This window comes from Dermacentor albipictus, chromosome 2, assembly GCF_038994185.2.
Source record: "Dermacentor albipictus isolate Rhodes 1998 colony chromosome 2, USDA_Dalb.pri_finalv2, whole genome shotgun sequence".
In the NCBI taxonomy this organism is placed as follows: Eukaryota; Metazoa; Arthropoda; class Arachnida; order Ixodida; family Ixodidae; genus Dermacentor; species Dermacentor albipictus.
Window position 1 is genome coordinate 171,875,124 of NC_091822.1, and position 27,919 is coordinate 171,903,042.

A 27,919-nucleotide genomic window follows, 5' to 3' on the forward strand; every position below is an offset into this window, starting at 1 on the left:
ATGCACTGATATCCATACAGAGCCTTGTAATGTTTTGTTAGGGTTTGTTAGAACACTGAACAGTGCTGCACACTTCACACCTACCTTAAAGCTGACGTATAAGCTACCACAAAATGGCTACTAAGCCCTGCATTATAAAGGCTTCATTTCTACCCATGCCGCGAGGCTTCAGCAAAGAGGCGCAGACACATATTCAAACAATGGTGACAGGTTTTGGTTGCTGGCCAAATGTCGGAAATCTGTTGGGCAACATTTGCCATCTGCATCAGGGCATTTGCTGGAGGTGCACTGTTGATGCCACCATGGCGCACTTATGGAGCTGTCCAGGCTCATGCAGAGGTACCCATGCCAAGGTTCTGTGCCAACCAAAAAATACTAGAAGGAGCAGGCAAAACTGAGTAATTGTTGTGCCAAAAACTAAATTTTATATAAATGAACTTTAGGAACTTCAGCTCGGGTGCCTATGAAGACGCGGGCCAGATTTGAGCGTCGTACATTTAGGCCTCTTGGTCAAAGTGGTGTGTCGACGGCAGTCATTCGTCTTTGCCTTCCCGGTTCTCGCTGACCTGAACTGCAGGTCGCCTCTTGGTGACTGCGCCGGATGCTGGATGGTGTGGGAGTTCGAACGATGGTAGGCGTATCTGAAAGCGACGCGAGTGTTAGGGCACAGCATAGATGAAAGGATACTGTTTCATATATCGCAGTAATTAATTTCTGTGGAAATTTGCAAGGTGAAAGAAGTTAAGTTCAAGCGCAATTCCTGCTACATATACTTAGTGCAAAGATTATATTTGTAGCATTGTGGTACTATCTTTCCATTTCGCCTCAGACTTCAGTAGACAGACTTGCGAACAAATTAACCTTAAAAATCTGCTATGTTATAGCAGTTGGGCTTTATGCGAAACGTCAGGTCGATGCTGATGACTGCGATGACAACGCAAATTCGCCTGGAGTGCCCATATAACTGCTGTCGCAATAAAAAGACTTAGGATGGGTACTTGAAGGGACAATCTTGAAGCCTAGTGATAAAAAGAAATTGATTATTGTCAGTGTAAGCGAATAACCCGAACGAGCGAGCCAACGAATGTTTTCCTTGCCGAGCAGTTCACAAAGCTACACGTAGCAGTCCCCCTCTTTGCAACTCGTTTGTATGAGCACGAGCTCTTTTCCTTAGTGCCTCTGCATCGCAAGTACGATCACCGACTATCAACTGTCGCCAACCACGATGGGCGAAAGAGGCTAAGGATGCTTTTCACTTTAAGATGTATACGTTATAAAAAGGAAATGCTCGTAGGAAATGAGCCGGCCCTCACCACGTGACATGCAACTAGTAATGCACGCGGAGAGTATGGCATAGAGTAAAGTGGGGGGTGATGACTCAGTGTGATAAAGGCCTCACTATAAGAAGCTGTAATGGGATACAACTTGAAAAAACAGTAGTTGGCAACCAAGGCACACGGACCGTGCGGGGTTGTTACTCCGCCAGCCAATCACAGAAGCAAACAAAATGGTCGTCATGCGACCATTTCAATATGGTGTCACACTTGATACCTCCGGAGCGTCTGCTATGCTTCAAGAGTCTTTTCATCGGCGGAAGCGATGAGGTGTGCAACAGGCATTGACAAAGTGTATGGAGTCTGAGCATTTCACCCTTCAAAAGTCCGCAGTACAATTTGTTTCACTGCTTACCCCATTTTACTCGTGAAACTTCACTGCCAACTGAAGTGAAACGTGACAATAGTTGCAGTGAAGCAAGCGTTTTATTTCAGTTCAATGAAGAATTAAGCTTTCACCGTTCCACTATAATAGACGAGTGAGAACGTACAGTATTATGCGCTTATAATTTTATTTTTGTGGTCACCGCCTTATTGAGGTAACAGGGAAAGTTAGAAGTACGAACTATTTGCAGCCTCGCGGAGGAACAGTGGTTGGCGGTTCGTGAGCGGGGCTTCACTGCAGACTTGAGTTGTATCCGACTTATACAACGAACCAAATATTGTCTTGAAAGGTCCGGCAACTATGCAGGGACTACTTCCCTAAAGGCAACGCGCCGATAGATCCCCATAGAGAAAGAGGAATGGCGTCAGAGGAGGTTGGCTTGCAGATGCTAGTTGTCCGATTGCTTGCTGTTGATCATTGCTGCATTCCGCCATATTGTCACATTTAAATTTCACCATCTTGCCAGCTCTGGTTGGCCGACGGAGCGATTACCTACGTCCTGATTGGCCCGAAAAAGCAAAAACGGCAAAATTCTTCAGTACTCAAAATGGCGTTTCATGGCGCAAAGTTATGGTGACCGGGCGATGGGCGCCTCGATCGCTGCAGGATGAAGCTTACCCGTATTAGGGACTGATCTAGTTAAGGTCTGCCGCACGCCATTTGATCGCGCTGCCGCAGAATTAATCATCAGCAGCAGCAGCCTGGCTACGCCCACTGCAGGGCAAAGACTTCTCCCATTTTTCTCCAACTACCCCGGTCATGTGCTAATTGTAGCCATGTTGTCCCTGTAAACTTCTTAATCTCATCCGTCTGCCTAACTTTTTGCCGCCCCTGCTACGCTTTGCTTCTCTTGGAATCCAGTCTGTAACCCATAATAACCGTCGGTTATCTTCCCTCCTCATTACATGCCCTGTCTATGCGCATTTGTTTTTCTTTGTTTCAACTAAGATGTCATTAACTCGCGTTTGTTCCCTCACCCAACCTGCTCTTTTCTTATCCCTTAACGTTACACCCATTATTCTTTTTTCCATAGCTCGTTGCGACGTGCTCAATTTAAGTAGAACCCTTTTTGTAAGCCTCCAGGTTTCTGCCCCGTACGTGAGTACTGGTTAGACACAGCTGTCATACACTTTTCTCTTGAGGGATAATGGCAACCTGCTGTTCACGATCTGAGAATGCCTGCCAAACGCACCGCAGCTCATTCTTATTCTTCTGATTATTTCACTCTCATGATCCGGATCCGCGGTCACTACCTGCCCTAAGTAGATGTATTCCCTTACCACTTATAGTGCCTCGTTACCTATCGTAAACTGCTGTTCTCTTCCGTTCTGTTAAACATTACTTTATTTTTCTGCAGATTAATTTTTAGACCCACCCTTCTGCTTTGCCTCTCCAGGTCAGTGAGCATGCATTGCAATTGGTCCCCTGAGTTACTGAGCAAGGCAATATCATCAGCAAATCGCAAGTTACTGAGGTATTCTCCACTAACTCTTATCCCCAATTCCTGAACCACTCATCCCGATCCACGCAGGCCCTCGGCGTGGCGCATAGGCGTTACTGAAATAATTACATTTCTGAAAGTAAAATACGTCAGAAAACTTATAGAGTACAGCTTACAGTGCACAACCAACAAACATGATAGCGTCGGATTGTAATTTGAATATATATACCAGAAAACATAGTTCTGTTACGCGGAAGCTCAAGCACAAACGCCATTTTCCAGCTGTCGTTTGAGGTCTGTGCTATAGGAGTGGTGCGTCTCACTCGGTTCCTTGCAACACCATCGAGATGGCGCTCGCTTCCGCGCATCCGTGGCAACGGCAGCGCCCGCCGTGGGAGGCAAACAAAGAAAATAATCAGAAAGCTCCCGTTCGTGCTTCGCCGTCAGCGTTTCGAAGAAAACATTACGGTTGCATAAGCTGTAGATGCCGGGAAGCGTGAGAAGCAATGAGGGACCTTTTAATGCCATCGCGTTCCAATCTTAAAGGCGAAGCTTAAGCGCACTCCAAAGTTTTGACCACACAGTAAAAACCGCAAGACCGACACCTGGCTGAAGTGCATCGTATTGATCGGTGCACCTGATGGACTAAACACGGTCTAAATTGGTTTAAATCTCTCGCTTTAAGTTATCGGTGTCAGTAGCTTCTACAGGCTGTTAGTTTTTCTTGTGGCGTTTTTTTCTTCTACCGACCGCTGCCGTTGAATCCTGTCGCGCAAAAGGGGTCAAGTCATGCAGAAAAATGCCCACGTATAGCCTACCTGCTGTGCGTCCAGTGGCAGCTCCCGTTCGAACGCGTCACCCAGCAGCGGCGGGGGGTCCAGCGTGGCTACCGGTCGGCGGTGCAGTCTGGTGCGCACCGACTCGCTGATCCAGGACAGGCAGTCGGAGACGCCACACGAGGCGGTCGTGGCCGGCCTGAGCTGAACCCAGCGGTAGTACGTGCTGCGCATGGACGTCGAACAGCGAGTGTGGCGTGCGCCTCGATCGGTTAATTGTCGCTACGATTTCAACGTTATGTTTATTCTTTTGCCACATAAGTTTGACATTTTCCTCGAGGTATCCCGCAGCCTTCCGTCTCACGGAAGCTACGTCATTGTCCGACAGGGTTCAACACAAGACAGCGCCCGTATAACGGACAGGGGTATTTTTAGACAGTTTTAGTATAGCGTACGCTATACCATTGCGTACGCTAAAAAATAGCGGGTCGTCACTGCTCATGCGCTGAACGCTAAACGAAATAGCGGGTATAGCGGGCGTACGCAACGCAAACGAGTTAGCGTTAGCGTTTTGGGGGGTTTTGTGGAGTTTGCGAGAAACATGGCGGCGGTCCCGGCTGCCCGCTTCGAATTGAATTTGGCGTTGCTTTTGTAAAACGCACTTCGTTCGTAGCAAATGTCTGTGTAAACGGCTTTCGCTTAGTCTCAGGCCGCTTCGACGACAGAGTATTATGGATAACCTCGTGGTGTTTTCCAGATCGCTTTTCGTTTCGAACGAGTCGAAGCCTAACGAAAGAAACGTTCGAGATGTCAGCGCCACCTATCGCTACAGGCGCGAAATAGCCGCAACGACGGCATATGGCCTCTGAGGTCCGAACATATCACCGGTGTAGAAAACCTGCGCTGCTTAGCGTACGGTATTTCATAGCGTGTAGCGTACGCTATAGTTACGTACGCTAGCGCCGGTCACCGACTCCGTTATGTACGAAATTACACAGAAAAAGAAAAAAAAACGCCACATAAATATTCTTAGTGCAAGAAAAGTATGCCGTCAAGCGCATGATTACTTTTATAAGCCGAATTACTTTACTCTTTCTCCCATGTTATAGTGAAAAGTTCGCTTTGGCTCTTTAGCCTGTTTTCGGACTCGCACTTTCTCCACTGAGAGGATTTGCTCTCGCTCGTTCGAGTTGCGGCGTGCGTTCCTCGCCGTACGTCTGTCGTAGCTCTTTGAGATGCACGTGCTTTCGCTCCAGAGCTTTGTGGCGTTTGAAAGTCTAGATGCCGTGGCGACGTTGTGTCGCGCTTCTCCACAGCGCTTCGGCTTTCGGTACGTGCCAGGCCGCGTATGTCTCCGAAGTCCGCGGCGCGTCTCTTTTCGAGGTGAGCCGAAGTGTGCCATTCTTACATGGGCACGTTTCAGTGTCATACACTTGCGAACCTGTTTGCGACTATTTTCGTTGTTCATATTGCACTCAGTGGTCGGAGCCTCTACAGCAACCTAGGCTGTTATCTAGCAGAAGTGTACTCTTGTTACATGGGCACGTTTCAGTGTCATACACTTAATTCCGAACCTGTTTGCGACTACTTCCGTTGTTCATATGGCACTCAGCGGCCGGAACTTCCACCGCAACCTACGCTGTTATCTTGGACGTTGTCAAGTTCCTCCAGTTTGTCAAATTCTGTAATGGGGACGCTTTGAGCTGATCGGAGGGGCCGTACACCAGCCCCGTGGGCCAATCAGAGTTGACGAGGTGGCAAATTCGACAATATGGCAGAATTGATAAATGTCCACAGCAATACCCCTAGATTGGTTCAAAAATTAAGTTTTTTTCCCCGTCTTCCGACAATACCGGATGTAGCATCGCTGCCAACCTAAAACTTCCGTTTGTCCGAGTGGATTGTCCACCAGCGACTAGGACGGCTCAACTTTTTTGGCAAATGGGCAAGATATTGCGGGGCATTGTGCATAGTGCGAAGAGCCGTGAAGATAGCGGTTGAGGAACGGCGGAATAAACGACTGCGATGGTTGGCGTAACGTCTTGAGAGGCATGGCGAGATGCAAAGTGAAGAATTGCTGGTGTTTAAGTTTGTGAAACTACACTTTGGATCGTGAGTAAAGGGTGGGCCTTATATAGTAATTGTCCCATTTAGCGAAAAACTAAATCGACAGTGTGTAAACAAACGTATGTGCTTGCAAACAAAACCTTCATAAGGGGTAAAAACTATTCCGGGATCTTTCAGTTATCTCACAGGCCGCACAGCTCTCTCTCTCTCTCTCTCTCTCTCTCTCTCTATATATATATATATATATATATATATATAAATACATATATATATATATATTTTGCGATGTATCTGCAAGGCGATCAAGAAGCGCCGAACCATATGGCGAGAGCGCGCCCGATCAAAAGCGTCTTCTTCATCGACGCTCCTTTAGAGGAATAGGGCAGTTACAATATACATGTATATGATAGGCATCGCCTGTGAAGTTTCCGGCGAGGCGCGTAGGTACGTGAATTGTATCGCTCCTTAAAAGGTAAGGCTGTGAGCTGTCGCATGGCTTTCCTCTGACACGTGCTAGCTTATAGCACATACAAGTGCCACGCTTGGGATTACTTAAAGCGCACCTGAATGAATGTATGCTAGCGTTTTTACGTTTTTGCATCGAAATGCGGATGCCAAAGCCGTCACTAGGTCCCCAGACCTTGCATAAGATCTCCAGACCTCAGTCAGCGCGGCAGCTGGTGTGGTAAGCAAGAAGTGCTCCAGGCTTAACCGTAGCGTGGTGTGCCAAGACAGAATGTGTCGAAAGGTTAATTAATCTTCTTGCTATTCTTCTCACTCGTTACTGTGCCGATGCTGATAGCTGCACGTGTAAGGCTATAGCTAAATATATAAAACCTTTCTTGGCGGCTTACGATAAGCCGCATACTAACACGAGTATGCCGATGTGGTAGGCGATGCCAACGAGATCGACCAATATGGAGTTTGAGTTGCAGACCGCGCCCCCTCTCGTGCCACCCGTCTCGAGGCCGAGCGCCACAGGTGGACTATGCAGCAGGGAGATCACGAGCGTGGCTTCTGCGGTGAAACTTCCCACGTGGAACAGCATGTCCAGCAGGTAGACCAGCTTCGCGGGCAGCTTGCTGGAGTGCTGACTGCGTCTGCGCCGAATAATGCAAAGTAAAAAAAAAGCACGTGTCCCGACATACGACTGTGCTGTATCTGTCTCACAAATTCCCTTGACGTCAGGGCTCGTGCCATCAAATCAACGAAGAGGGCCGGTTGCGTGTTCTAGAAAAAGGATTAGGACCCGCCCATTGTGTGCTCACTAGTCCTTCCTTGATGTTTCCATTCATTCGGCGTTGCGCGAAGGGACAACAGAAGATCCACACATCTGTTTCTCTTTTCCGTTTGTCTGAGACGATACATAGCTCTCGGTGCAATGCAAGAAGCTGGTGAAGCGAGCATAGTGTCAGAAACCATTTCCGGAAAGTTTTCAACATATCCTAAGAAGTTACGAGAGGCTGAGTTTCATACAAGAGGTTTCCTATAGGTCATATGTCGGATTGAATTGTCTTCACGGGGCACTGGGTCTGGCATCGCAAGCGTTGGAACGCTAGCGCGACAGTGAAAAGACAAGGACTACAGCCATGCTTTCTAAGTGTAGGAACGTTATGCGCGACTGCGATAAGGCAGGTGTCAACGCGTTGTAAATGACATAATAGTGCTATTAAGCGCCTGTCTTCACTCATTTATTAAAGAAAACGTGGGTTCCTCTCGGCTATCGCATTTACAACACGTTCGCTCTCAAAAGCGATAGGACTGGCTGCTTTTGTCACACTTGTACGTAACGAATTACATGTAATTATTGACTTGAAATCAACTACGTTTTACAGTAATTTTGTAATTTCACGATTGCTTTGTTTACTCGGAAACGCTCACTTTCATTCAATCACCTTATTTCAGTGACCAAAAAACGTCATCATTATCATTAGCCTATTTTTATGTCTACTGCACTATGAAGGCATCTCGAAGGCATCCCAGCGATCTCGAATTACCCCTGTCCTGGCTAGCCGATTCCAACTTGCGCCTGCAAACTTGCTAATTTCATCACCCCACATAATTTACTGCCGTCCTCGACTGCGCTTCCCTTCCCTTGGCACTCATCCTGTAACAATAATGGTGCACCGGTTATCTGGCCTACGCGTTACATGGCCTGCCCAGGTCCATTATTTTTTCTCCTAATGCCGACTAGAATATAGGCTGTTCCTGTTTTCTCGGTGATCTAGACCGCTATCTTCCTGTCTCTTAACGTTGCGCTTGACAATTTTCGTTCCATTTCTCTACTTGTGGTCCGTAACTTGTTCTAGAGCTTCATTGTTAACCTACAACTTGCTACCCCATATGTTAGCGCCGGTAGAATGCAATGATTATACACTTTTCTTTCTATCGACACTAGTAATCTCCCAGGCAGGATTTTGAAATGCCTGCCTCCAATGCACTCCAACTCATTTTTATTTTTCTGTAATTTTCCTTCTGAAAATCAGGGTCCCCTGTGAGTGATTGGCCGAGACAAACGAACTCCTGGACAAACTCTAGAGACTGACTGGCGATCATGAATTCTTGCTCCCTTGCCAGGCTATTGAACATTACCCATGTCTTCTGCATATCATTCTTTAACCTTACTCTCAAACTTTCTCGGTTAAAGACCTCATTTATTAGTTGCTATTCAGCCCCAGTGTTGTTGAACAGGAAAATGTCATCTGCAAACCGAACGCTGTTTAGATATTCGGCGTTGATCCTCACTCCTAAGCCTTCCCAGTATAATAGCTTGAATACTTGAAGGCATGCAGTGAATAGCATTAGCAATGTTGTGTATCCTTGCCTTAATTACCCCTTTCTTGAGAGGTAACTTTCTGCTTTCCTTGTTTCGAAGTAAGGTAGCTATGGAATCGTACATAGAACTGTTCTCAATGTGGGACAGGAAAGCTTTCCGTAAAAGAGAATACGACTTACCCCAGGAAAAAATTTAAAATTAAATAATGGGGTTTTACGTGCCAAAACCACCTTCTGATTATGAGGCAGTGGAGGGCTCCGGAAATTTCGACCGCCTGGGGTTCTTTAACGTGCACCTAAATCTAAGTACACGGGTGTTTTCGCATTTCGCCCCCATCGAAATGCGGCCGCCGTGGCCGGGATTCGATCCCGCGACCTCGTGCTCAGCAGCCCAACACCATAGCCACTGAGCAACCACGGCGGGTGCTTACCCCAGGAACACCGAGTGAAAGACGAAGAGCGCCATGGAGAGCGCGACGGTGCTGATTTCGCGTTTCGGCTTGACGCCGTAGTAGGTGTCCAACACCAGTTCGTAGGCGCACAACGCTGTCATCGCGAAGTGGTAGACCTCCTCAGCCATCACGGCCGCTGTGTCCCATAGCCGAGAATGGGACGTGCTCTGCGAAACAAGTCGACTGTTAGTTATTACACTCTTAAAAATAAAGTTAGTAAACAGCTAGTAAATGCACGAGTTTACTAGGTTACTATGTATTTTATTACCTTCTCACCAGTTCTGTACTAGCCAGTGGCTAGTAAAGCTAGTAAGTGCTGCCTTTACTAGCCTGAAAGGCTATTCAGTAATTTTTACTAACAACTAAGCGGCTACTACCTTGTCTGGCCATGGCCTACTATGCCGTGATTGTGACAGTCTTATGCAAAACTGAGATAAACTGTAGTGTTGTCCATTATGTTGGACTAAAAGTTATGTGCGACGACGTCGCACACATATATGAAGACAGTAGGCTTTAGAAATTTGTTCACAAAGCTTTGATTACTTAATCAAATACATAGGTGCTCACCGGTGCAACATGTGCTCCCTAAAATTAGGTTTATAAATACTCTTGAAGTTCATCTCCGAGTAAGTGCCGCGTAGTAGATTTGCCGTTCTGTATGTGTGTTCATGCGTATCGTTGCTTCTTGGAGATATGGAGTACATTCTTACCCTTAATGTCTGCAAAAGGACGCAGATCTTTTCTTTTCATATAAATTTATTATTTTACTTTCTTATGCGTTTACAATACCATCGACTTCGTATGCCAATGGAAGCGGCACTTCTGAATCGAATAGGCCCCATTGTATTGTCGGTAATTATATTTCAGTTCCGTTAGTAACTGCAATACCGAGGTAGTATTTAGGTAGTATTAAGTTAGTGCTTTATGCTAGCTTCGGGAGGTAGTGAAAGTACTAGCCATCATTTTACTACTTGCACTTACTAAGAAGGTGGTGCTTCTTGGGAAAAGTAACGTGTTAGTAATTAGTTAGTGAAAATGGCGACCTTTTTTTAAAGAGTGTACGATACTTACGACTGCGCCAACAAGTATCCCCTTCCTGCAAGTTCCTGAAGCAACCTATACTAAGATCCACTCGGCGTAAACCCATGTTCCCCTTGAAATAATACTCCCTTTGGTTTTAAGATTTTTGTGCTTCGTGTAACGCTCCTGCACACATGCAATACGCGGGGAAAAAAAGTCGACTTTTGAGTTTTGGTCGTTGCACTCACGGAAACGTGCGCGTAACTCGGCATATGCTCTGATGCAGCAGTGGTTATATCCAACTATAAGAGCACTTGAACGAGAAGAAAGGGGGTTAACCGAGGGGCCCGATTTTTTATTTGTCATATCTATAAGAAGCCAACAATCACTGACACCAAGGACAACATAGGGGAAATCACTTGTGCTTAATAAATGAAATGAAGAAACGATAAATTAATGGAAATGAAGGTGGATGAAGAAACAACTTGCTGCAGATGGGGAACGACCCCACAACCTTCGCATTTCGCGGCAACCTACGGCAAGTTGTTTTTCATCGCCGCAGTCATTCGCCGCAGTGCGCCTGACGCGTACTGCGGCGATGATGGCTACGAGATGGCGCCAGATTAGCGAGCGCGGCTGCTTTGATTGACGTCCACGCGTCGCCTATGCGCTGCTTCTCGCGATCTCTCGATTAGCGAGGAAGTTGCGCCACACTTCGCTTCGTTTGCAACGTGCTGCATGAGACGGATAGTTCGTGCAGCACGTCGCTAACCGAGCGAAATGAAAACACGTGCACAGCTGCGCTCAAATTTAACTTAAGATTAGCAGTTATTATTACTGGGAACGTTCTCGCGATCACGAAATCAGCCAGTAACGTTGCTCGGCTAATTGCTTTCGATCAACTTTCCATGGCGACATTGCGGATGCGAGAAAGAGCGTCTCTTCACTGATTTTGACACGATGTTGTAAATTTGCTGCGGCATGTAGTGCAATAATATTTGGATTACATGTTCATAGGAGTCTTGTTTACAGATCGGCAATGTTTTTTACTATGTCCAAAAACTGTTTCGGGGCCACTCTAAACATTAAGCAGGGTAGTGGTAAAACTTTAGTTAGTGTACGGAGTATGACCTCAGCTATTTATACTGTGTCAACACTTACCATTGTTTTCTGTTGAGGCGCCTTCACAGGCAGACGTGCTGGCAATAGTGTCCTTGTTCTTGATCTCGTTCTCTAATCAGTGACATTTCCCCACTACAGCGGTATTGGCCAAGAAGAAGGCGCGGAGAGAGAGAGAGAAACAATACATATTTGAATATACGTGATAAAAAACGAGCAATTTCGAAAAGGATCAATGCGCTAAATTGTGAGCCGAAATGCATAGTGTAATGAATTAAGAGCTCGCTTAGTTGCCACTGATGCCCTGTGTTCTAAATGACTGATCTTCTTTGCCCTCTTAGCTGGCGCGTGCCCAGGACACGGGTTTGTTCATGTTTTCAACTTACGACACCACGCGGGCGGTAGTATTACGATGGTTCTGAGGTACATTACTTCCGCTTCTTGATTTTTTGAAAAAAGTTGATCTTTGGGTATAGAGGTATTACTGGTGGCCCAGCTTGCCCACCTAATGAACAGACAGCATAGCACGGTAGTGTCCAGAAGTTCGCGTCTCAGAGGCGACAGCGAACTTATTAAACCACAAATGAGAGAGACTCTTATGAACGCTTACGAACAACAAGCCTTGTGACTTCGGCTCCAGAACTTTTTCTTCCCTTAGAAAGCGCCAAAGTTACAGTTGAGTAAGTGAGCATTCATGAAGGGCGCAATCGTGAAATTCAGTGCATATACTGTTGGCACAAAGATGGTGCTTTATGTAGATGAACGATTTGGACTAGCGTATATCCTCTACCCCACTTATTAAAATATTTACGCTAATGATTCTTTTTCTCTTTATTTTTATAGCTTAAAGTGCTCTAAAAGAATGGGAATGAAAACAAAATAGTGAGCATTACGTGTCGGCATTTAATGGACAGTTCATAATACACGGTTCTATCATAATCTTCATCATCATGATTTTTATTTTCACCACTGAAAGGGAGAGCCGGAAAAAAAGCCGAGATTTCTTCGGCTTGACGTCGACCGAGACCTCGAGACGCTAAATCCTTGAAGGAACCAAATAAAGTTTTTTTTTCTCTCTCTCTCTCGGCTTGACGTATCGGTATGTAATAAGCATGTCGCCGAGCCACAGCAATTTAACCTAAAGAATATGTTGAGGCAGCTTTGTACGTAAAGAACAGAAGGGATAAACAGAAAGCGAAGGAAAGAAAGGAAGGACTCCTGTGCTAGTTAGAAGACGAAGTGCACTGTCAGCGACTAATAATTGATTTCTCTTCTCCAGGTCATCGGTTATTGTGAGCGCGGCTTGGCTCATCAGGATGGAGGCAGGGAGTTCTTTTGCTGCCTCTGCCAGCAGCGCCAGCTAATGAGGGAAGAAATAGAACTTTGGTATTTGTTATTTATTTTTCTTTTCATCCCCGGGCTATAGTGCAATGGTGGACGCCACGGGCGGAGAACGCGCGTTCTACTCGTTTGTTAGATCGAATCGGTGATCACAAAGCACCGGAAGAGGCCCCAGATTTCCGAACTGAAATCTTCGTTGGCCGAATTCGTAATCTCTCGTACGCGATGCTTCAAGAGAAGAAGCTGAAGAAAAAAAAATGAAGGAAGAGAGAAAGCGAAGCGATTGTCAGTGCTCTCGGGTGTAATGGCAGCAATCTGTATTCAGCTCTTTTTCGCGGATACCACATTCGGTCCGAGATCGTTGCCTGACTAAACCAGAGGAAGCAGATGTGATGAAACTATAGTTAGAGTGAACGTATAGTTAACTGGATGAATGAAATGAATGTCACGCCGATCCAACTACGTTAGATTCACGTCACATAAAGTTGAGTGTACTTGCAGTAAGTGGTTCGCTTCTAAGAAGCGCCACGCCCTACGTTACGTCATGAATGAGAAAAAAGTAGCTGCGGAAGGGGTGGGCCTGAGAACATGCAACTACAGTTGTACGCGAAAGGTACTTATTGCTATCAAAATAGAAAACACACACTCAGCATGAGCTGGCGCACGCTAATGCTCTTTTTCAACGACTTGCACTTAATGGGTTGCAGGTTGTAAAAATAGTTAATTTTTCATTTTTTTTCGCTTGTTGTCCTTCACTGACACCTCAGCGCCGTAGTTAGCGCTGGTATATGTCACACGGCACGACCAATGATAAGAAGGGAAGAACTTAAAGTAAAATAGATTGTTACAAAATGCCGTCCTGTAGAACGCACTTTCTCTCTTCGCAGAGGTGACGCACAGCATTCATTACCTGCCGTTCCAAGCGTTCATTCGCTTGGAACATCCGGCATCCGGCAGGCTTTATCGGTGACGTGCAATGCTTTCGTGTACGAACGATTTATGCAATAGCTCTTCAGCGCGAGGCGAGACGGGTTGGGCAAATGTGGCTGCCTAGTCAGGGTGATGATCCTTTGCCCTGTTCATGCATGTAACTTGAGCTACGCCGATCGATGCTTTCCTAGGCATGGAATTTATGTTATTTGTCCGCGTAATCTTGGTTTTATCCGTTCGCTTCAGTCGAAATTCATCGCACAGCAGCACTTCATAGCATGGAGTTGTCGGGAAAACATAACCGGCATTTAAACGCATTGACTATGAAAGCTTTAAGCTATTTCATATCGACTTGATCCGCCCGTTCAAAAATTAGGTTATATTATATAACAGCGAGATTGGAGTGACTGGGATGAAATTATTTTTGTGCCTTGCGCTTTTTGTACGAAAAGTTCCTTCATTTCAAGCGAAGCCTGGATTGGCTCACAAGTTTCGGTGGCCGTTTGGTAATGCAAAAATCCAGTTGCTCCCAGAGCTGAGCAGCTGCGTGAAAGGGCAGTTTGATGAGTTGACAGCTGCGCCGGCGCCGGAGCGTGAGTCATTAGCAAGGATTCCAGCTGCATAGGCGCGCGTTCACGCCGCGCGCCCTACCAATCAGACCCGTTTCGCTTCCGCCGGGGAGGCAAAGGGCAGGAAAATGTTTCGCGTGCGCTGCGCCGTCTTCGTTTCCGTTCAGTTCATTTTCGGAAAATGGATGGGACAGCCACACGTTGTGGGTTCCCCCTAGGAACTGGCAGCGTTCGACGAGCGACAGCGAGAACTCCTCTGTGAAAGGGCTCGCCGTCGGCACGCCTATCCAGCCGTTAAGGCTTAAATATAGTCCCACGTAGCATGAACGCGCGCAAACGTTACGTCACGTTGGCGAGAACGAGAGCGTATATAGTTCGACCGATGGTTCGGAGCATTTGCACCGCCAACGTAACAGGACGTGGCTAACGCTATTGGACGCGTCCGGCTCTAACGACGCTCGCCCACGCGCCGATGAAGTCGGACTATAAAATCACCTTTAGAGCCGCTCGAGCCCAGGCAATCCGACAGCAACGAGATCCCGAGGTAAGGGAGCGGGAGGCCGAAGAAATCCTACACCGTTACACATGGATTACTTAACCGTGGCGAAGGTTAGGTGCATGCAGGACAAACTTCGCTCACTCCCATTTTCCTGTAGGGGAAGGATTCGTAATTTTTTTTAATTTTTTAATATTCTTGGTTTTCCTACATTAAACGAACTCCAAAGGGTCTAGGCTGAAGCGGCTTAGGGCACCTGGCTAAGGGTCCTGACCTCTATACAAGATGTCAAATCAAGATTGAAAATGTAAAATTTTCTGCTGAAACACGCTTCAACACTGTGCCATCATCGCACAAAATCTAAATCACTTTTCACCTGTTTTTCATTTACTAACTACGGAATTTACTTGACTTCGTGACTTTCTGCAGTGACTGGGCTGTAAATATTTACGAAGCCTGAAAGAGAGACAATCGTAACAACGTCAATATCTGTTGTACCATGTAGCGCGCTCATTGACGATCTCTGTTAATAAAAATGCTACAAGAAAAGCAAATACAAGACGCGTAAGTATGAAGATTTATTGCATGGGTGCTGTGATGTCCGATGGGGCATGTATTCCCTCTTTGAAGTTAACAAAAGAAGACGCTCTCCTTTACTGTCAACAGTTTACGAGAAGCAGACACGGGGGCACATAGAAGCTCAATGAAGGTCGTGTTCATTCTCCGCCCCAGTTTCTGGAAAATCTGAGCGGAGGCAATTTTCCGCGCACAACGTTTATTTTCCTGAGAAAGCGAGACGCTGGCGATTCGCTCCATTGAAACGCCTCACTTCTCCGACGGCAGTGGTCGGATGATTTACGGTGCTTCGGTTTCCTATCACGCGTGGAGAAAATTGCGATGTCTCCCGGCTTTCATCCTGGCCATTAGCGTTGATGGCAGCTTTTTTCTCCGTAAAGCTTGCTCCGTTCCGAGGTATTGGCCATCGGCGCGTGCTGCAACAAACAGCAATCTGTATCTTGGCCGATACTGGCATTTATCTTTCCGGTTATAGTCATGAGTTATGGAAGGCGTGTCTACGAAATGAGCGCGAGGATGCGAGAGTTCTGAAAAAAAAATATTTAGTTACAAATTCACTTAAAAATGACATTCGACGACATCAAATGGCTAAGTATACAGCGGAGATTAAGTGCCAAACTGCGTAGCGAAGGGTGGGCAGAATGCGCAAAAAAGAAATCTGTTACCGGGTACCGGTACCGTTCTGTGATTACTTTGCGTCTGCTGATCGCTGTGGATGTTGCAGAGGGCTTTTATAGCAATAGCAATTCAACTCCCGGCAAATTTTCGCCACCACCCTTATGTTTTGTATAAAGTCGAAATGCGATAAGATCATGTCCCGCGCACCGTGTGCTGTGGGTGTGAGGGAAAGCGTGCGAGCGTAAGCCGAGACGGATGGTGGCTTGATGCGCACCGTCCTGCCACGCGCCTAATATTTGGGATCACATGAGCAAGCGGTGGCAAATAGAGGGGCGGGTGTGTTGAGCGTACGTGGTAGTGTGAGCAAGGAAGCGCTGAGGATGGGGGGGGGGGGGGGGGCGAGTTGTAGGGGAGCGCAGGTCTCCTTCTCTAACCCAGCCATGTCTGTCCGTGTCGCCTTGTTTTGGAGGTAATCAGTGGCGGGTACAATGTTTGGCGAGCCGAGATGGCTGATCGGTTCATTTGCGCTGTCCTCCCTCGCGCCTGGTGTTGGGGGTCGCGCAATATCGAGTGTCGGAGACGCATTGAAGCGAGACGCAGCGCGACGCATTCATTCTCCGAGGCGTCCATCTTTCGCCACGACAACGTTATGACATTGTCCTTTTGGAGCCCTCCCTACCAACTAGCAGGGCATACAATAAAGTTATTTCCTCCTCCTCCTATTCGAAAGCGAACGTTTTGTTACAGATGACGCACATTCTGACGGTGCCGAAATTACACGTTGTTTAAATGACTGGTCTTCGGACAAAAATTTGTACTGCATTGTCGGGAAAGTAATAATTTGCGCCCCATTCGCAGTGTGGTTTAAAACGATGCACTTATCACCTGTCTCCTCACCTGCACCTATCATATCGCCTGCAGCTATCAGCCATACCCATCACGGCGGCTTAGTGGTGCCTTGCCATATTTGGGGGTGCCTAAATTGAGGTGACGGAGGAATGCAGAAATACTTGTTGCTGTGCTTTAGGACCAGGTGAGAAACCCCAGATGGTCAACTTTAATCCGGAGCCTTTCCTTACAGTGTCTCCCATAAGGCGCTGTGCAGCCTCGGGATGCTAAACACAATTATTTACTTTTAATTAGCGGTCATGGTCATGCGAATTAAAGAAGAGCGAGCGTACATAAGTGCATAATCCGTCGCGTGGTAACTTCGCTTCTCCGCCGCTTCCCTTTGCGGCTCTCAACTTTTCAAGACCCAACTTCTGCATGTTTATGTGCACCGTGACAGCATGAATATTTCGTGCGGTAAATGTGAGTATAACAGCAAAAAAAAAAAAAGTTCAGTTTTACTCAAGACCAGTGAGATCTGCGGGAAAACGCGATGATTTCAGTAGTTTCCCTTCCTTTTGGGCATTCTTAGTGGTGAAATGTATACACGCAGCTTTGGCAGTAGTGGAAGCATGCTATAGGAGCTCATTTATAGCAATACATTTCAGTGGATACATTATGCTTTTTGTTTTCTGCGTACAGAGTAGATGGCACCGAAAAACGTGCGCTCATTAATCATCGCGTCTCCTTCATTCTCACCCGCTCTAGAATTCTCAGCCGTATTGCTAATCGGGTAACATAGCACGCACGCACGCACGCACGCACGCACGCACGCACGCCGCAGTGGTGGCCCTCACCTCGTGGTCGGTTCTCGTAGGGGTTCACGTCTCGAATAGGGGGCCCAACAGAAATTTACGATAACACACACACGCACTCATACTGCGGTCCATTTCCCTACGCAAAAATTAGCCGATAACGGCGTTATCTTTCGCCGCGCACTTTACCATACCACAACGAACATGGCACACTTCCATGAAAAAAACCTAAATTCTGCGCACACCCCATCAAAGACCACCACGTGGTTCACGTTCGCAAGTAAAAGAGGCCCGCGTCACCAGATTTTCGTCACGCACTTTACCACACGTCGATGTTCTCCGGCAGAAAATACCGCTAATCTGGCTGGCGAGAGAATTTTGGGTATTCATGTAAAAAATAAAGGAAAACACGCGTCCACGTGGCGCCCACGTACACCAAGCACTGCGCAACTGTAACACTCAGAGAGCCGGCGGCGACTGTGTTTTGTCAACCAGGGTCATTGCACGTCCACCGGTGACGTCACGCTGCGACGTCGCCGACGCGGTGTGACGTACTGCAGGAGAAGTTTATCGTGGAAGGCACTTACGAAGAAGTTTCGTGTTTATGTACGAACACTGAGATCTAGTACGCGCCATATGTTCAAGGCGACAACAACAACTTCAGCTGAGATTATCAGAGTGCTAACGGTTGTCCTTTGTGTAGGACCTGCAACATTCGCAACCTTGACAAATAGTGAGCATATGCCAGGGATCCGGTATTAATATGGCTGAGACTGCAGCTCATTAGGGTGCGAGAAAGATTAACTGCCGTAAATTGAAAGTGCGTGATGGGAACATTAGCATCGTCATGAACATCGTAAGGTATTCTTAACCGCAGCATGAAAATGAAGTACACGTAATAGTTACAAATTTTTATGTTCTCTTTTTTAAATATATTAACTGAGCGTACAACCACCCGTTTCATGGTTCATCGCTCATTGTGTGGAGCGTCTTTTAAAGGAGCATCATCATCAACAGTGCGTTTTGGTTTCACGGCTCTGATAGCCTCGTATGCTGTGCACGCCGGCACGAATCCGGGGGAGGGGGGGGGGGGGTGTAAAGAAGATGTGTATCTCACAGGCGTACTTGTGAGATACACGTTATTTCAATTCTCTTTTGCCGGTTTACTGGTATTTATGGTGAATGGTGGGATTATTCACATTTGTACTAGTAAAAGTACCCTCCCCTTATTTTCATAGAAAAGTTACCTTGGGTTGGCGCCCCCCCCCCCCTCCCCCCGAAAAAAATCCTGCGTACGTGCCTGTGCGCACGTACTGGGGCACAAACTCCACATATCGTTATTGCTAAGGCAATAGGAGATCGAAAAAAAAAACTGACTGCTAATGCTGAACGTGAACAGCAGCATAATATAGGCAAGACGCAAAGGCACGAGCGAGGGCCGCCACTGCAGTCATAGGTCCACAGCAAGAAAGAATGATCACGAAGGTGCCTCTCCTTTGGCTGTCGTCGCCCTATTCCAGTACGATAACGCGCGCAATCTTGCCACCATTTATTTTATTACCCGTTCGTTTGCTGTTTCTCTTTGTTTGCTTTCCGGCTCGCACGGACCAATAGCGCGAGAGTTATCGATGCAGCACAAAAGAAAAGTAGACAAGTCAGTTGCGCTGATTGAGGCCTTCGGTTCTCTCGGAATAAGCCGTTGCCTGTAGCGCCCTGCGCTCAAATACGTCTCTACGTATCTCTGCTTGTTTTTATTTTGGGTGCACTATACCTTCCGGGTCATAACCACCATGTGTGCCTCTATTTCCTCTATTGCCTCTATTGCCTCCATTATCTTCCCCTTTTGCCCCCGTTCCCTCCCCCTCCACCCCATTTCACCCTATTTCTGGTCTTTTGCCACCGTCCCTACACCGGAAGGTGTGTGCATTAGGGCAAGAGCCCCTGAGCGTGGCAGTTAGGTTCGATAACGAAACCTCTTTCAGTAGATCTATGGTGGCAGCCGGTGGGTGATTGGTCACTCGAGAGGGGATCTCGGAGGCGTCGCAGCCTGCCTATCTCTCCTATTATGGCACCCCTTCTCTTATTTGCTCACTGCATGCTGAGTTCCTGCCCGCGGGCACAAGAACTTACAGAACAGTTTAACGAGGTGAGGTGGTACCAGTAATTTTAACGGAAATGTACGCAGGAGAAGTGGTTGTTAGGGGTTGCCGGATAGTGATATTTATCGGCGGATATTCTAGCCGTCTAGATGAAGGCGGCCAGCTAAACTATTCTGACGGAGCACGACACCCATTAGCACTCCATGTTACGAGCTAGTTTCCATTCCATGAAATGACAAAGCACAGCGCTGTTTAGCTTAGATGGCCTAATGAGGGCTCAAGCAGCACGAGAAAATGCCTAAAACATTTTGTCTACCTGTGGAAATTTAGTCGCCTTCCTGGCAGCCTGTATTAATAGGAGGCATCAGTTCGTAAAACTCATCAGTGAAATTTCTTTATTCAAATACGTGTAAAATGCAGCTATGGATAATTTCTGAGCTGACTTCAATGAAATTTGTCGCCTTTAGGATAAAAAGGGAATTATGTCGATTGTGGGCAGCGGATTATTGATTTAGGAACCCGTACCTTTTACAAAAATTGTCGAAAAATGGTACGTTTCAGAGAAGATGAAAAGCCAAGGCTACGAATCCGCGACTTTCATGATGGAAAAATGCGCTACGAAAGCGGAGACTTAGCAACACGCCAGCATGCCCACCTGACAGACATTCTAAATCCGTAACTGTGCACCGATAGCAGATCTCACGATTTTGTAAACTTCGTCTGTTGCACCATCTATAAAGCGGACCAATGTTTGCAGCTGGCGTCGTATGTTAAGAATGGTTACAGGGGCTTTGCAAAAAGTCCTACTTATATATTTATGGGTTGTCTCAGAGCGTCGTATAAAGCATCGAGTTTGCCCAGTTAAGATTATTAATAGGCGAAGTTCACAAAATTGTGATATCGGAGCTTTAGGAAATTGATCCACATTCGAGAATTTGTGAAAAGGCATTGTTGGCATACAAAAAAAATCTCGTTTCTGCAGTCGGTAGCCTTAGAAAATGAATTTTTTACGTTTAACGAACCTAGTCGCTGCTGCATGGAATAGAACCCTCGTTGTCGTTACCAGCAGCTGAACGTCTAAGCCCTTAAGCCACTGCGGCAGCTTCACCCGTTCCTTATCTCTGAACATGTTTACCTATATATGGTATCATGCGAGCAGGAAAACAAGGTGAACTAATCAGCATTAGATACAGACAAGGTTACTTTCCATGTGGGAAAGTGAAAAAAAAAACAGGACAGGCAATAGTTACACTAGATGAGCAGTGAACAAACTGAGCAATGGTAAAATAATCTGGTCGCCACGAGGCCCACGATCAGCGAAGATTATGGCGATGGCGTTATCAATACGTCTACCACGACAGGCCTTGTGCAATTGAACGTCAGCGACGGCGATGAGGCGCTTCCTTGTGGTGACGTGAAAATAAGGGCGTGAGGCTTCAACGATGATCCACAGCTGCGAAATGAAGCATCGCTCGCTGATTAGGTGCGCGACGTAAGTGCACCGTAAACACGACGACCGAGGGGCTATATGAAAGTAAGCAAACGACGCGAGAGCTCTGTGCTCCGCGAGAGCTGGTTCAGACTTCAGCTGTACTATGTGATGTTGTGCGCAGTCTATTCAGCTAGGCGGATAACTCTGGCTATAGTTGGCCGGTTTCTTGGCTGGTTGGATGGTTAGTTGTGCTTCAATGAAATGGCGCAACCCACTCTGGGGGTCTACCGCGAACCGGCCGGTATATATTGGTTCGAAAGAATAAATTGTTGAGGAAAATGAATTGAAACCAAGTTAGCAGCTGAATATTGTGAAATCAAAGGCTAACTTGTACGTATATAATGTATGTCGTAGCTAATAGTTACAGTAAAAAAACATGCGAATATAAAAGATTCCTGCCCTTCTGACCCGCCGCTGCAGCTTAGTGGCTATGGCGCTAAGCAGTTGAGAACGAAGTCGCGGGTTCGTATCCCGCGCACGGCGGTCGCATTTCGAGGGGGGCGACTTAACGCAACAAGAAAGGTCGTGTACTGAGATTTAGGTGCGCGCTACAGCAGGTAGTCAAAGTGCATCCGGAGTTTCCCCATACGGCGTGCCTCATAATCAGACCTGGTTTTGCCACGTTAAACTCCAGAATTAAATTTTCGTTCTTGTACATTTTCCACGCTTCGACTTCCTCAGTCCTTCCACTCGCGGTGGTGGATCACTAAACGTGCCGACGTGTTAGTGAACACGAGGTCACAGGATCCAACACCAGCTACAGCTGCTGCATTCAAATCGAGAAGGAGTAAGTGTCGTGTCACTCATTATTGTTTGAGTAACCACAAAACGCAGCAGCAGCAGCAGCGGAAAGTCGAAGGAAGAGGCAAAGAAAGCTTCGCTTTAAGAAAATGCGGGTCACTGTGTGAGACGTTATACGCACTTTGCTGTGACGCACATTACGATGATTCGTTTCTTGGATAGCAAGCCTAACCCGAAATTGCGATAAAAAAGAAGGCAACCATCCCGTAAATGAGACACGAATGACGCACGCGCGCGTTTTGAACGATGCATGCGGCATGTGTGTTTTTCCCCTCTAAACTTTTATTAGCTCACATCGGCCGGCGCGCAATTTCGAGGCTGCCGATAGCTTTCGGAGTCTACGCGGCGCGAAATACGGCAGCAGCGCAAAATGCGCACGATTGCCGCCTTTCAGCGAAGGCGCCTCGGCATTTGCCGGCTGCGTGAGCTCGCTGCTGCAGCTGCTGCGGCAAATCGAGCGTGCAGTGCGCGCGCGGCCTTTCTCCTTCCGGGTTTTCCTCCCAGTGCAGCCCGCGGAACTCTCGCGCGCTTCTAAAGCCGAGTTCCAAGAAGAAGCGGCGAAATGTGAAACTGCCTTTCACAGGCAGTTTCGCTCAAACCGGAGAGAGGAAACGCAACGAGCTTTAAGAACGCAGAGAAACGCTGGAAAGAGACGTCCCTATAGGTCGATTTCTCTTGGTCTCGTCTTGTAGTTTGCTCTGATACATAGTGGTTTAGAGCTTGTGATCTTGACCTCCCATATAGCACTCCGGAGATCGAAAGTCGAGGCACCTGTGACTCGACGGTACTTGTTCTGGTATACCTGTTGAGGAGGCACCGAAATAAGGTCGGCAACAAAACAAAACAAAACAAAACAAAACAAAACAAAAAACAAAAACAATGAAAACAACGCGAGACTTGCCCTATGGACTTATTTGTTCACCACGGCAAAGGGAGCTATAACGAAAAAAAGAAAAACAGAAGCGAAAAGAAGGAAATCGCTATTAAGCTAGACGACCACATTGGAGACATGAGCCCAACACTGCATTTACCAAAAATTTCATATGTATTGGAAAGCCGAACTATAAGGCCTTTCACCACCTATACACGTAGAAGACCGCGTGAAACACCCGCCGGATCAAAAAGAACGCACAGAAAACACTTAAAAGGACCAAAACAGCAAATGAATCAAAAGCATCTCTGATGTAATGAAAATATGCGTAAGCGGACTTTTTCTTCGCGCTGTCTCGATACACAACTTCATTTCCTGAATATGCGGTGACATTTCTAAATTTCTAATTTGATTAGGCGAAAACCTTCCATGCTGCGTAGATATTGAAAATGATGAAAGGAAGGTCGCACTCGGCGGCTCGGCGGTCTTGGCGCCTTCGATTATTTCTCTGTTCCAGATGCTTCGCTCCTTACTTTGGCCAACAAATCAGGTGCAGGTTTTTAGCAGAAGGACAGAAGTAGGCGCGAAAATTCGCTCCTACTATCATTTAATTTATGGGTAATTGAGACAGCAAGCCCCTTCCTTGAGCTGCAAAGATCCACCTTTGCATTGTGAGGGGCTTGCGTCACTTAACTAATGGATAATCGATACCTCGGCTTTGATGCTCCGCCTATGTCCTCCGATGTACACCGAAGAGCGTACGTATGCGTACTATATTATCCATTTGTTACTGCTAATACACTTCTATTCAAGGGGAAGAAAAAGGGACAAAAAGTTAAAAGGCGCCAGGAAGCAAATGGCGTTTTCGTGCACATCACGGTTCTATTTTGACCGAACCGAGGGCAGCTCTACCACGTATTTTTGCCGCCGTTTTTTGTTTTTCTTTATATCTTCTCTTCTCTGCGTGTGATTCTCTTCGTTTACTTTTGTTGTTGCAGGTTCGTTTGACAACTGCGACTGGCTGTTGCACGTCGTCGAGTTCAGGGGGCGTTAGGTGTCAGCACCAGGCTCTGCTTGCGCGCGTCTAATGTAGAGGGCGTGCGAGAGGCAGCGGAAGTAAGGTAAAAAAAATGGAGGACGCTTAAGCTTCGCCTTCAAGAGTGGAACGCGATAGCGTTATCGCACCCCGTTCGCACCGCCCACTCATTCGCTCGGCATGCTCTTGAGTCACACAAACACATAGTTTTCATATACAACACTTCCAAGTCCACAGCACAACTTTGGGGCATCCTCGTACCGGTCCCCGCACGGCCCCAATGCGCTCAAACGAGACGAAAGGGAGAAGCGGGCGAGTGGCGCGCCACCTGTCGGGACAGCGCCGTACATTGTGTGGAGGGGGTCTTCTGTGTTTGCCGCAAGATGGCTCTGCGTGTGCGCCAAGCGCAGAAGAAATGTAGCGGAAACGTACTTCGCTACTCGTGTAACTGCGACTTCTGTAATATCACATCAGACAAATCAGACCAATCAGATCAGACCAATCAGACCACTGTAATCAGACCACTTCATCCACGCACTAACACTTTCAAATACAGTTTTTTTCCCCGCATGATTGAGCAGTAAAATTTGTTACCTGCCGAAGTTCGTTTGTTACCCATTTCTCAATTCTTAAATACTATTGCTGATTTATAGTTCCTTCACATTTTTATATTTCTATGTTCTTGTTTATGCATATCATAATCAGTTTTCCTCGCATGTACACCCACTCCTGCCATACCCTAACGGGCTGCAGTATGAATAAATAAATAAATAAATAAATGCTCATAATTACCGATATACGCCACAGTATAACTTCCCACGGCACGTTTCTAAGGCAACAGCGCATTGACTAGAGGCGCTTTTGTCACGATTTGAACCATCGAACTCATGGCTGAGTGGTAGCTTCTCCGTGTCACACTCCGGAGACCCTGATTCGATTCCCACCCAGCCCATCTTCAAGTTATTTTTATTTATGAATTGCATTCCGGGATTTTTCCCTCAGCGCCAACGCCGCCGACGCCGACTACACCGGCTCTTCTGCGACACGAGCTCCTTAACGCTTTCGCGTTAATGAACGGCAGGACAGTTGCTCCAGACTTTTAAACACTTTGCATCGCGAATAATTGCCGCGTTGTGTCGTAGTTCCTTGTACGACAGTAAATCTATACACGTTCCTATAGCTTTGCGTATAGTTAGCTTCCTACATTGTTGCATAGCGTGGCATATATAGCTGTATACCGTCCGCTGCCTCCACCGATAGAAGTTCTAGAAGTTGCGCGGTAATCGCGCGCATGCAGGTGTTATCGCCGTAAAGCGCAGTGTCTTGCGGCCATGTTGTTAGCGCGCAATGCTGCCACATTACGACGTATTTTCTAGGTGTTCGTGCAGGAAACGACGCAGCCTGTACCCGATAGCTGTACAAGCACCTTGTCACGTGGTAAAAAGCGTGACGACGTGCTTCTATAGACCAATTCGCCCAAGATTGCGTTTCGTCGACGTTGGTGCAGACCCACCAAGCTAAGGTTACACTGCGCCTTCCGGCATACAATAATTGATAATGCAGAAAAGTGGCTGAGGAGTGCAGACACGGACACAAGACAAGAGAAGTGGACAACACACGGCGTTCGGGTTGTACACTCCTCTTGTGTCCGTGTCTGCAGGCCTTACCCACTTTTTGCATTATCAATCCTTACCAACTAGCTCGGCCTTTCTGTCGTTCTAAGCAATAAATGACTTAGTTACAAGTGATTAAAAAATAAAGGTAACGTGTTCAGCTCATGAGCGCGAGCGGCGAGCGCGAACATCAAGTGCAACGAAAGAACCTACGGAAGGTAAGCTCTTTTAGTGGTTACGTAAGATTTAAAAAGGAATGAGTTGCGCTGTTTGCTCAACGGCATGTGAAAGAGAAAACTGCTCCCTGCATTTTCGTAATTGCAAATTTAGGCCTCGACAGCGAGCGTTATAAAACACAAACGTAGCGTTCAACATATACTTCGCTTTTGTTTTGTCGTGATCTTGAGGAAACGGTGTAATTTCTCTTCGTTCAACGCCCGATATATTTTTTTTTTCCCGAAGGTGAAAATCAGAGCCCGAGGCCCGTATTTATCGTGCAAATGGCTAGACTCGCATCGCGGCTCCGCTTCGAGCGCTGGTGCATCAGTGATGAAAGATGGAAAGTTTTTTGTGGTGTTACGTATGTTTCACAGGGGGGAATGTTTTCTGAATGGATAAATATTGCCCAGAACATTTCGCAAGTGTTCGGATCTCAGCAGAAGGAGCGATGTCCAAACAAAGTTTAGGAATAATTGCTACCCTGGAGACGACAGGTTTAGCTTTCGCAAGCGTTCCGAAGTCACAAGATTGCAAACTTGCCGCTGGTCGCATTGCACCGTGTCCCGCCTTACTTTACTATTATTATTTTGAAACCTTGCCCGAACCACTATTGCATCCTCGAAGCACTCACACCGATTTCCCTAATACGTGGAAGAAAGATTCCTCTGCCGACGCTGCCATCTTGTACACCTAATACTCTCACGCTTGCCCTGTCGCCCTCAATTCTTGCGCAAACGTACGCATTCCTTCGGTTTCTTCTTACGTGACTTTTCTGTAAAGCTTTCTCGCTGGCCTATTTTCTTACAACGGTGGCTTGCTTTTGCCTTGTTCGAGAGGCAGGGGATGGAATGCTTCGCTGGTACACGTTGGCGTCCTTACGATGACATCCTCAACTCAGAAAGCCCAAATTATGACTTTTGTCACGTCGTGTTTAAGGTCTCAAAATTCCGATCTGAGCGAGTGAGGCTTAACGCAAAGCCGTAGTTTAGCGTTTTGAGTTTCGATTGAGCGTGTTATCGGTAGTGTGTAGTGGGTAGCTCAGGAAAGCAATCACTAATTAACTATATGCAGCGCAATACTTTTCTTAACATTTTGTTGATTTCTGTTTGACGAATGATCTCTCCATGGCCAGAAATAAAGATAATGACTTTGCTTTAATTTCCACATATGTGGAACGGTTATTGGGCTTTGTAGGGTTAAGGAAGCCTCTGGGAGCCTCCTTGGGTTCGGAAGCACCACAGCTATGGCGACAAACGCTAACCTACGAAGCTTGTTTGTCACGCAGGTGCTCCTGCTGTCTTACCTCCTGCAACACAGTGAAGAAATTCCTGGTGGCGCCGAAGGAACCGCCGGCCCCACGTCCTGGTCCCCCACCGACGAAATGCTCTTCGCCAAATGGCCGTGCCGTTCACCGTTTAGCGCGATGTACTCAGCCCGGCTGTGCTCCTGGTCAGTATTGCCGGCGCGCGAACCAAGAGATGGTTGTGCCGTCAACGATCCGGGAAAAAAACCTTATGCCCCTTGCCCAGTCGACTATTCCTGGTGCGCCACCGCCTGTACAGACAGAACACTCGCACTCCAGCTTCATCGTGACTTCCCAGCAATCCCAGTGCACGGCTGCACTAAGCCTGTTCCCACCCTGGAACGCGCATGTCCTCGTGGTACCGGCCGCATCTAATGTAGGGGCATCTTCGCCCTTTCCGCGCCTCTGCCTTATAAAGCCGATCGAATCCTGCGTGGCCTTGCATGAATTCGGCAGCGCCACAGCTTTAGTGACAAACGCTAACCTACGACGCTTGTTTGTCACGCAGGTAAACTACCACTATTCCTTATTTACGCCCCGAGGGCCTATTTACAGAGGGCATGCCTTCGCCACGAACTTGACAAACTGGACGACCAAGCGCTATCCGAAAAAAGAATTCTACAACGTCGAAAGGACGTACCATCACAGAAGAAGGCCGTGCAAGCGCTATTGCGCTTTTTGCGATCTACCGGCCTGAGTGAACGACTTTAACTGGAACGCCTTTTGTGATTGTGCCTCCATGTGTGCGTTTTTTTTCCTTTTTTTTAGCGTTTTCCTCTCTCTCATCTTTCTAACCCCTATCCCCCATCCCCAGTGTAGGGTAGCAAACCGGAGACTCATATCTGGTTAACCTCCCTGCCTTTCCTCTTCATTCTCTCTCTCTCTTACGCCTCGACGTACTCGCTATGCTGCTTTATTGGTGCTGCCAAGCTGTTGTTTCGCA

The 27,919-nt window shown here is 47.1% G+C and overlaps 1 protein-coding gene across 1 annotated transcript; it reads right to left on the reverse strand.

Moving 5' to 3' along the window:
- Nucleotides 1-402: 402 nt before the first annotated feature.
- Nucleotides 403-27,346, reverse strand: LOC135900914 (uncharacterized). The gene is made up of 6 exons (XM_065430526.1): nucleotides 26,977-27,346; nucleotides 11,412-11,504; nucleotides 9,210-9,397; nucleotides 6,876-7,103; nucleotides 3,979-4,162; nucleotides 403-641 (listed from the first exon to the last, which is right to left on the reverse strand). Exons 2-6 carry the CDS (start codon nucleotides 11,412-11,414, stop codon nucleotides 534-536), a joined length of 711 nt encoding a protein of 236 aa, XP_065286598.1. The 5' UTR covers nucleotides 11,415-11,504; nucleotides 26,977-27,346; the 3' UTR covers nucleotides 403-533.
- Nucleotides 27,347-27,919: the final 573 nt, after the last annotated feature.

What these genes read in the sequence shown, in the direction of transcription:
- LOC135900914 (XM_065430526.1), bottom strand. An exon ending in TTTCACTCGGTGTTCCTGGG is followed by an intron (nt 7,104 to 9,209) that starts GTAAGCACCCGC and finishes TATTCGGCGCAG; the next exon opens with ACGCAGTCAGCACTCCAGCA. An exon ending in TGCCACTGGACGCACAGCAG is followed by an intron (nt 642 to 3,978) that starts GTAGGCTATACG and finishes CGTCGCTTTCAG; the next exon opens with ATACGCCTACCATCGTTCGA.